The 10,751-nt window shown below is 45.5% G+C and overlaps 1 protein-coding gene across 1 annotated transcript; it reads left to right on the top strand.

The window, feature by feature from the left end:
• Nucleotides 1-3,318: 3,318 nt before the first annotated feature.
• RPS10 (ribosomal protein S10) lies at nucleotides 3,319-10,115 on the top strand. Its single transcript, XM_042938496.1, has 6 exons — nucleotides 3,319-3,393; nucleotides 4,185-4,334; nucleotides 4,561-4,732; nucleotides 6,882-6,959; nucleotides 9,211-9,266; nucleotides 10,024-10,115. Exons 2-6 carry the CDS (start codon nucleotides 4,185-4,187, stop codon nucleotides 10,063-10,065), a joined length of 498 nt encoding a protein of 165 aa, XP_042794430.1. The 5' UTR covers nucleotides 3,319-3,393; the 3' UTR covers nucleotides 10,066-10,115.
• Nucleotides 10,116-10,751: the final 636 nt, after the last annotated feature.

The following is a 10,751-nucleotide window of genomic DNA, read 5'->3' as shown; positions in this document are numbered from 1 at the left end:
CATGGATATGTTCTTAGGTAAATCCACCTTGGGATTCGATGAGCTCAGTGAATCTGAAGTGTGTTGTTTTCCAATAATTCTGGAAAATATTCTGACAGTGTTTCCTTCTTACATACTCTGAGACTTCACTTGATAGTAGACTTTCTCACTCTATCCGTCATACTTCTTATCCTTTCTTTCAAATATTCCATCTCTTTTATTCCCTGAACTACATTGTCAATTTTTTTCACTTCCATCTCCCATTTCACTGAAATGTGTGAAATCTATTGTCTGTTCTTCAAGTGTGTCAAATCTATTGTTTATTCTTTTTTAAATGAAATTTTAAATTTCAGAGGCGCCTGGGTGGCTCAGTCGGTAAAGCGTCCAACTTTGGCTCAGGTCATGATCTCATGGCTGGTGAGTTTGAGCCCCACATCAGGCTCTCTGCTGTCAGCACAGAGCCCTGCTTCACATCCTCTGTCCTCCTCTCTTTCTACCCCTCCCCCACTCGTGCTCTCAAAAATAAACATTTGAAAAAATAAACAAAAATTTTAAAAAATTCTTTTTTATTTTTTCAAATGTTTATTTCTGTTTGAGAAAGAGAAAGATACAGACCAGGAGCAGGGGAGGGGCCAAGAGAGAAGGAGACACAGAATCTGAAGCAGGCTCGAGGCTCTTGAGCTGTCAGCACAGAGCCCAACATAGGGCTCGAACTCCCAAGCCGTGAGATCATGACCTGAACCAAAGTCTGATGCTTACTCGACTAAGCCACCCAGGTAACCCCAAAATAAAAAATTTCTGTAAACGTGTTATGAATACTTATTTTTCAAATTGTGGTAAAATATACATAACAGAATATTTACTATCTTACCCATTTTTAGGTATACAGTTCAGTAGCATTAAGTAATTCACATTGTTGTGCAACCAATCTCCAAAATTTTTTCCATCTTGGAAAAGTGACAAATATTTTTTAGGTAATAAGACCATAGAAATACTTGAAGAAACTAGATTAATATTTATATAATCGTGAGATGTTGAGTGATGTTTTAAGCATTGTACCAAAGTCTGAAAATCATAAAGATTTGGATATAAAGAAACGTGAAACTTCTACTTCCAAATACCATGAAAATCAAGACAAATGAAAAAAATGGGGAAATTCTTGAAAAAGTATGTGATAAATGATTAATAGCTTTCATATGTAAAGAGTGATTTCAAACCAATAGAAAAAAAAGTTTTCAATAGGAAAACTGATCATGGAAACGAACAATTCATAAAAGAAGGAACACAAACGCCTAAAAAGAAAACTGTTTAACCACAGAAGTAATTAATAAAAATAAATTAAAAGAGCATCTATCAAACTGACAAAAATGAGTAACATATTACCCAATCCCAGCAGGGTTAATGGGGAAGTGAGTCTTGTTAATAACTTCTGGCTAGAATGAAATTGATAATGCCTTCCTGAAAGTCAGTGTAGAATGTGTCAAAAATGTAGAATGTGCTTTGTTGGTGTGTGTGGGTGGTTCAGTCGGTTAACCATGGCACTCTTGATTTCAGCTCAGGTCATGATCTCATGGTTTGTGAGATGGACACCCCCTAGGCTCTGTGCTATTATTAGCTTGGGATTCTCTCTCTCCCTCTTTCTCTTCCCTCGCCCGCTCTCTGTCAAATAAAAAAGTAAATAAACAGTTTTTTAAAAACGTGTGCCTTACGGGCACCTGGGTGACTCAGGCAGTTAAACATCCGACTTTGGCCTAGGTCATGATCTCACAGGTCCCAAGTTCCAGCCCTGCTTCAGGCTCTGTGCTGACAGCTCAGAGCCAGGAGCCTGTTTTGGATTCTGTGTCTCCCTCTCTCTCTCTCTGCTCCTCCCCCACTCACACTCTCTCTCTCAAAAATAAATGTCAAAAAATAAAAATTAAAAAAAAATGTGTGCTTTATTGCTCAACAATTATACTTCCAGGAATTTATCCTAAAGAAAATACTGGACAATGATGCAAATATGTGTGTGGTATTGTTACTTATAACAGTGAAGGATTTTAAAAATACATATCCAGGGGCATCTGGGTGGCTCAGTTGGTTAAACGCTGGGTTGACAACCGGTCAGGTCATGATCTCACAGCTCATGAGTTCAGGTCGCGCGTTGGGCTGTCTGCTGTCAGCACAGGGCCTGCTTCGGATCCTCTGTCCCCCTCTCTCTCTCTGCCCCTCCCCAAGTTGCTCTTTCTATCTCAAAATAAATAAACTTTTTTTATTTTATTTTATTTATTTTATTTTTTTTGAGACAGAGAGAGACAGAGCATGAACAGGGAAGGGGCAGAGAGAGAGGGAGACACAGAATTGGAAGCAGGCTCCAGGCTCTGAGCCATCAGCACAGAGCCCGATGTGGGGCTCGAACTCACAGACCGTGAGATCATGACCTGAGCTGAAGTCGGACGCTCAACTGACTGAGCCACCCAGGTGCCCCAATAGATAAACTTAAAAAAAAAAAAAAAAGAAAATCCCTGGGCACCTGGGTGGCTCAGTTGTTAAGCATCTTACTTCCCGCTGAGGTCATGATCTCACAGTTCATGAGTTCGAGGCCCGCATCAGGGGAGCTCCAGCCCCACTTCAGATGAGCACGAGTCCCCCTTCGGGTAAAACACGAGCTCCGGGCGAGCCCCACTTCTCTCTCTCTCTGCCCCTCGTGGGATTCTCTCTCTGCCCCTCGTTCCCTTGGGCCCTCTTCTCTCTCAAAAAGAAAAAAAAGAAAAAAAAAAACAACAACAAAAACAACCATACCCACAGTGTTGATTCAACTATCCACCAGTGGACTCCCCTCAATTAGATGAAAAGAGATTCATGATGTGTGATAAGCAGAAAAACACAGGTCACCACCATATCTTACATAATGTACATACAAGACATCCCATTGTTGCTATCTATCTATCTATCTATCTATCTACATACTTGCTTGGGTGCGTTTGAGTGTAGAAGCATACATACCAAAATGTCAATAGTCATTACCTTTAGCTCATGGGATTCTGTATTTATTCTTATATTATTGTTATTGTTTCGCCTATATGTTCTCTACCTGCTCAAAAAACATGTATTACTTCCACAATAAGAAGTTAAATTATCGGTGGGAAATAAAGAATTAGCGTGTTTCTGAAGGGACTGCGCAAGCATAAAAGGGATCATTTTCCGACAAAACACGCAGGCTCACAAGCTCCGGCGTCGGCTCCCACGTGCGTGGAGACCCCCGGGCGGTCGAGGTTCCGAGCCGCAAGGAGCCAACCAGTCCCTCAGGCACCGCCGAGGCCACCCCAGGCAGCCCGCGGGTCCTCGCAGGGGGCGGGGCACGTCAGCCCGGAAGAGACGCCGCGCCGCGCATGCCCCTTCTTTTCGGCCCCGGTCCCGGACGTAGTAGCTGCAGAGGTGAGTTTCTCCGTGGTGCGGGTTCCATCGGCCTCCATCCTGGCCATCCAGTTGTCGTAGTCGCCGCTCCGCCCAGCAGTCGGGGCGGAGGGGCCACTCTCCTGCTTCCCGCGCGTCTATTTCTGAGTAGTGAGAGGGGCCGCGGGCGCTCTTTGGCGGGTAGTGGGGCGCTGAAAGAAGATTGGCGTCCCGTTTGCGGAGGCTGAGGAGGGGGGGATGGAAGCCCTTGTGTCGCGGCGACCCTAATGGCGAGTTTGAGGACACTGTGCTCCTCTTGCCCGTTTTTGTTTCGATCCTGAATTCTTTCCTCCGGGCTCCCTCCTTGCCTGGCCTTGCAGCTCTAGTGGAAGAGTGGTAGGAGATGAGGGAGGGAAGGCCTTGGCCCTTCGGTTTGGGGTCCTGCGTCCCTGAAAGCATGCCTCGCCGTTCCGCGCTAGGTACAGTTCCCCAAGTCCCCCCAAATACTGCCGAGAGTACAGGGTTTGCGCCCCCCATTATGCTTCCGTGAGTGTGAGAATGAAGTCTGGCGCGAAGGGCCACCCCACATCTGTTTTGCCCAAACGTCACGGCACCTTCTTCCTCGAGCGTTTTTGGCAGGTGGAGGAGGGTAACTGGCGGGTGTCAGTTTTGAGGAGTTTGAACTTCTCTTTCCTGCATATTTTCAAGTGCGTGGTTTGAGATTTCAACCCACTGGACGATAATTTTGTGTGATCGTTTTGGGGTCATGAACTTTGTTGCTGGACCCTGGCTATTTTGCCCAGAAATGCTCTTGATGGATCACTTCCTTCTAGATGTTGATGCCCAAGAAGAACCGAATTGCCATTTATGAACTCCTTTTCAAGGAGGGAGTGATGGTGGCCAAGAAGGATGTCCACATGCCTAAACACCCTGAGCTGGCAGACAAGAATGTGCCCAATCTTCACGTCATGAAAGCCATGCAGGTAGCCTGGGGGCTGCTGGAGTGGGGTGCAGATGGAGGGATTTTCCACTAAATGTTGGAGGCAGATTCCAAGGAGAGGTCAGGACAGCCAGAGCTGCTTGCTGCCTTGAAGGGCGCTGAGGTAGATACATCCCGAAAGCTTGTCTACGTAATTTAGCTTCCTTTTGCACCAAGTTTCTAGATTTGGGTCTCTAGTTGCATCTTGACAGTTGTTTTCTGTTTTACAGTCTCTCAAATCACGAGGCTACGTAAAGGAACAGTTTGCCTGGAGACATTTCTATTGGTACCTTACCAACGAGGGTATCCAGTATCTTCGTGATTACCTCCACCTGCCCCCTGAGATCGTGCCTGCCACTCTGCGTCGCAGCCGTCCTGAGACCGGCAGGCCGCGGCCCAAAGGTATGTTACCCACATGAAGGCCTGCTCTGAAGTTGCTCTCTCTCTCAGAGGAAGGGTATATGTGAAACGGTGGGGAGCAAAAGGGCTCTTATAATACACCATTGGTGTCAGCTGGACCATGGGCCAAGTCCTGGAACCTTTGTCCCCTGGCGTAGGACTCGTAATAGAACTGCAATCATGCCAGGTCTTCAGGCCATTCCAGGTGATGCCATTAAACAGAATATAGTCCGTGGCCAGGCACATGTGGTAGAGCATGGAATAACTTTTCCAGGACAGAGATTGTGCCGGTCTCCAAAAGTCCAGAACAAAGCTGTTTACCACATGTGAAAAAAACGGAGAGTTTATTTATAGAGTCTCCTGGCAATGGGAGCAGAAATAATCCAGGGGTGCCTGGGTGGCTCAGTCGGTTAAGCATCCGACTTCGGCCTAGGTCACGATCTCACTGTTCAGAGTTCGAGCCCCACGTTGGGCTCTGGTTGATTTGATTTAAAATAATCAAAACTGGGGCACCTGGGTGGCTCAGTCGGTTGAGCGTCTGACTTCGGCTCGGGTCACAATCTCGCGGTCCGTGAGTTCGAGCCCCGCGTCGGGCTCTGGGCTGATGGCTCAGAGCCTGGAGCCTGCTTCGGATTCTGTGTCTCCCTCTCTCTCTGCCCCTCCCCCGTTCATGCTCTGTCTCTCTCTGTCTCAAAAATAAATGTTTAAAAAAAATTAAAATAATCAAAACTCAAACTCCTAATCATAGTGTGAAAGGATGTGCTTGTGAGAAGGGTGGTGAATTACCTTCTGGCTGGGGATCACCGCTGTCTCACAGTTGTGTTTTGTCAAGGTTATGGTTTTCTTTCCTTAGGTTATGGAAGAACTTGTCATAGGAATTTTGTGGGAGGAGCAGTTTGTGGGCTTGGGTAACGAGGTGCAGTGTCCTAAAACCAGATAATCACCACACTGTCCAGGTTCCCCTGGCGAGAGACTTCTTAGCACTCAGGAATCTATTTTTTGTGAACGTTCCCTAGGGGATTCTGGTGGTTACGTGGGATTATGTATCAGTAGAGCAAAGGTTCTCTGCTGTATCTTGGAATCCCCGGCAGGGGGAAGAACAGTCTGTGCCCCCACAGATTCTGACTTAGTTGGCATAAATGAGACTTGGCATGCGTTTTAGCCACTCACTACAGGTTCAGTCTTACTTCTTGTACTTAAAAAAAAAAAAAAAAAAAAAAAAAAAAAAATACACTTGACCTTTGGAACAATGTGGAGGTTAGAGGTGCCTTTGTATTTACTGTACTATACTCTTCGTTTATCAAAAGAAATTGTGTCTGGGTAGACCCCTGCAGTTCAGACGTGTTTCAGATCAATTATAGTTTATATTCTAATCATGGATTCTAGGTACAGTTCTAGGGTGCTGGGTAGAGAGAATGAGATTGACTTCTAGTGTTTTGGAGAGTGTTTTAAAAGTACCTTTTAAATCTGCCTAGGGGCACCTGGGTGGCTCAGTTAAGCATCTGACTCTTGGTTTCTTCTAAGGTCATGATCTCCCAGTTGGTGAGTTCACACCCTGCATTGGGCTCTGTGCTGCTGGTGCAGAGCCTGCTTGGAATATTCATTCATATTCATTCTCTCTCTGTCTCTGTCACTCTCTCAAAATAAAGAAACTCCGAAATAAGTTAATCTGCCTTAACATACATCCCACAGCCCAGGGACTAAAGGGTTCTTGGTGGCCTGTATATTTATATGCTGACTGTTGGAGGTGGGGCTTTCAGCACCTCCTTTCCCATTTGCACAGGAGATTTTCCACTTCAGAGATGGGTCAAGTTCAAAATTTTGGCTCTTCAGAGATTTGTAGAAATGGTCAGATTGCTTAATTTGCCAAGTATTTGGAAGATGTGTATCTGTGTTGAGAAGTGCACTAGAAGAAAGCAATACTTTTGCAGATGGGTGGCATTTTAATTGTGAGTTTTCTCCATCACATTTGAGGAGCCGGTGTCAGTGATGACAAAACTTCTGGCCAGTAGTTCTGTGTCAGTTCTGTCCCCTTGAACTCATTGTAACTAAGTTGCCAGTGAGAACAGGAGAGCAATTTCACTTTCTTTGGTCTGGAGGCAGCAGAGTTCCCACATTGCTCTATGTTCACAGTGTGGTTTCATTTGTCTAGGTCTGGAGGGAGAGCGGCCTGCAAGACTCACACGAGGGGAAGCTGACAGAGACACCTACAGACGAAGCGCTGTGCCCCGTGAGTAATGCATCATCTGTATCAGGGTATTGGGGTGGGATCTCTGGATTCTCAGTCACCTTGGCTGGGGCTCAGCCCTTGAAAATGCCAAGGTGACCAGGAAAGATTTAGCTGGATTGCTTTATGTTTCTTGCCTTGTGCGGGGATTGGATAGATGGGATTAGGAGAAAAGGCCTTTTCACTGGGGACACGGAAGACTTTATTGAAGACCTTAAGTAGAGCAAAACTGAAAACTTTCAAGAAAGCAACGTGCTTTTGTTAGTTGGTGGTTGTGTTCCTGTGTCGCAAGCTCCTTGCGGGCAGGGCCCATTCACATTGTCTTTTTCTTCTTATTGCAAAAATGGTTCAAAACCTTGTCTTTAAATAGGTGTTTGCATTGTCTTGGAATAACAGGTGTTTGTTCATTCAACCAATATATATATATTTCTGTGATGCACCGGGCAATGTTGTAGGAGCTGGAGAGACAGTAGCGTACGTAACAGATAAAGGGTCCTTCTCACTGAAATTGCATTTTAGTAGTAGGAGACTGGTAAGCAAAAATGAGTATATAGTCTGCCTCTGGTGTGGATGCTTCAGGGAAAAAATAAAGCAGGGGGATGGTGCAGTTTTCAATAGGGTTTTCAGTCACAGAAGCGAGATTTAAGCAAACATCTGAAGGAGGTATGGGGAGTCAGCCAGTAGCTCTCTGTGGGGTGAGCATTAAGGCACCTGGTCTGGCTTGTCTAAACCATAGAAGACAGGAGAGTCAGATGAGGGTGTAGGTCTCATAGCTTTGTGGGCCACTTAAAGAGTCCTTATCTTTGTTGAGAAGCAGTTAATTGTAATACGAAAGCAGGATATAAAGGAATTTTTGTCAACTTCTTCCACACATACCTGCCTCATGTCCTGGTTCCTGATTCTTCATAAAAGAAATAGACATGAGCATCTGATGTGAATTTGTTACTGGATAGTAAGAAAGAATTTCTCCAGCCCCTAGTTCAGAGAAAGTTAATGGTTGCTCTTACTAGATGTCACATCACCGGGCACCTGGGTGGCTCAGTTGGTTGAGCTTCTGACTTCCGCTCAGGTCGTGATCTTGTGGTCCGTGAGTTTGAGCCCCGTGTTGGTCTCTGTGCTGATGGCTCAGAGCCTGGAGCCTGCTTCAGGTTCTGTGTTTCCCTCTCTCTCTCTGACCCTCCCCCGTTCATGCTGTGTCTCTCTCTGTCTCAAAAATAAATAAACAGTAAAAAAAAAAAAAAATTTAAAAAGTCACATCACATGGGGATTGGAGTAGTTCTCCAGAGGATGTGAGGTTGGGCCTGAGCCCCAGTTTGAGTGGCAATGAGCATTTCGGGTGAGAGCAACATGAACAAAAGTACAGCATTGGGAACACGATAGCTTGCTTGTCGAAGGGGCGGGGGAGGGAGGGGAGAAAAGCAAGATTTTGTTTATTTTTTAAGCTCTATATCCGATGTGGGGCTCCAACCTACAACCCTGAGATTGCGTTGTGTGCTCTACTGATTGAGCCAGCCATGTACCCCAAATCCAGTATTTTTAAAAATGTTATTTTAGGGGCACCTGGGTGGCTCAGTCAGTTAAGCGTCTGACTCTTGGTTTCGGCTCATGTAAATGATCTCATGGTTCATGAGATTGAGACCTGCATTGGGCTCTGTGCCAACAGCATGGCACCTCCTTGAGATTCTCTCTTGCTCTCAAACTAAAATTTTAAGAAAAATAAAATATGGTGCTATTTTAACATGTAATCTGTATAAACATTGTTTTGCACTCTCTCAAGTCTTTAAGTCTGATGTATTCTGCACATACCTCAGTTTGGACCAGTTTCTGCCACACAGGACAGGGCAGCACCGGATCTTTTCATCTTTGTTCTTTACCGTGGTCATAATGAAGTTACTTTTTCCTTCTGTGAGCCTTTATGTTCTTTATCTCTTCCTTCTTTATTGCGCTGTCTCTGTAAGCTAGGTGCTGATCTGAAGCATGTAAGTAACTCGATGGGAAGTGGGGGACTATATGAAGGGCACATAATTCAGACTTGGTGGTCTGGGCAGCCTTCCTGGAGGAAGCGGTAGTTTGAACTGTGAGTTCTGAAGGATGACGTAAGGAAAGCTGCCACAGGAGAGGGATGGGGCAGAAGTGATTCACCATTGGGTATAATTTACCTGCACTTCATGGTGTACAATTGTTGAAATGGCTTCCCTTGGTCTGTAGTAGATCACCTCATCTGATGGTTCTAAAGTGATGTTTCTTGTTCCAGCTGGTGCCGACAAGAAAGCTGAGGCCGGGGCTGGGTCAGCAACTGAATTCCAGTTTGTGAGTATCCCCCTGATTGCTCTCCGTAGATAGGCAGTCATTGTTCTGGCCTCTGCCCTGGGGGTCTGCAAGTTCTGGGGGTATGGTGTAGTGTCGTGGGTCCCACCCCTTGTTGCAGTGGAGCCCCCTCCCAGAGAAGTATGAACCAGGTTTTTACATTAAGATACAGCATACAAACTTCTATAAATATGTAAGTTACTGAAACCTTAAGACCCCAAATCAATACGACATATAGCATAGTGATTTCTTCATTGATGAGTATCATAATTCTAACTGCCGTAAGTAGTTTTGTGAACTAAAACTTACAGTTAAGAACTACAAACTGGAGATTGAGCTCCAGGACCAAGATGGTGTGGAATCAGGTCCTTCATCTTCCTTTTGGTGGTGTCATATTGGGCACATTCTCTCCATGCCTGTTTCCTCATCCTTAAAATAGAGGTGATGGTCTTAGCTGTCGCGAGTACTTATGAGATTAATTGATCTAGGTAAAGTGCTCGGGGCAGGTGCTGCCATATCACTGTTGAGGCCACAGCTGTCCCGTGCTGGGGGTGCTTCTGTGTGTGTGTGATTGGAGCACACTCTTGAATGGGTCTCCATATTCCCATTTTACAAATGTGGAAACAGGCCTAGGAGGTGGCCTTGTAGCTAGTAAAGAGCAGGGCTGGGAGTTACGGCTTGAAGTCTTGAGCCCTTACGTTGGATAATGAGGCCTGTCTGGCATCCTGCTAATGCTGATGTCATATGTTTTCTCTTGCAGAGAGGCGGATTTGGTCGTGGACGTGGTCAGCCACCTCAGTAAAGTTGGAGATTGTTTTGTGTTGAATAAATCTGTAGCCAGAAAAAAGTTAATCTTGTGTGTCCTGTTTGGTTTGCATTCTGTGGGCTGAACAGGAATGATACAAGGATCAGAGTGTAAATGGGGCAAGACCGTATACGTCTAAAGAGTTGTCTTCATCCAGGGTGGCATCACTTGTGGCTGTTAGAGCTGCAGTAGTTGGCTGAGACACGGGCTGTCTGTTGCAGCACGTGCTCCCCTGTTGAGTCCCATCCAGCGTGGTTACCATACTGGGGGGTAGTTGGAAAGTTAGCATCTTCACTAGACGAGGCCATGCTGGTGCTACTCTGTATGGCAGGAAGGTAGCTGTTTTGTTAGCCCTGGAATTAACAAATCTCAACCTTCTCGAAGCTTAGGGCTTAACACAAATCAGGAGAAAACTGCATCAAGATTGCACAAAATCCTCTGAAAGAGACTGCCAGCAATATGAAGACCCCTGGGAGTTTTTGGTCTTTACGTAATCAGAATAACCGCAGTTGGAGCTCTTGATCTCGCAGGGCTCCTTCAAGGAGGAAACACTTGTCCAGTCTTTTAGAGCCTTTGAAAGTGGTGACCCTGCATATGACATGAGTAAATGGATAAGAGCAGCAATGTTGTCCAACAGGGCCAAGTTCCATCTTGGTACCAAGAGGGCTTTTTGGGGACCATGT

This window comes from Panthera leo, chromosome B2, assembly GCF_018350215.1.
Source record: "Panthera leo isolate Ple1 chromosome B2, P.leo_Ple1_pat1.1, whole genome shotgun sequence".
Classification (NCBI taxonomy): domain Eukaryota; kingdom Metazoa; phylum Chordata; class Mammalia; order Carnivora; family Felidae; genus Panthera; species Panthera leo.
This window is presented reverse-complemented; position numbering and strand designations above follow the sequence as displayed.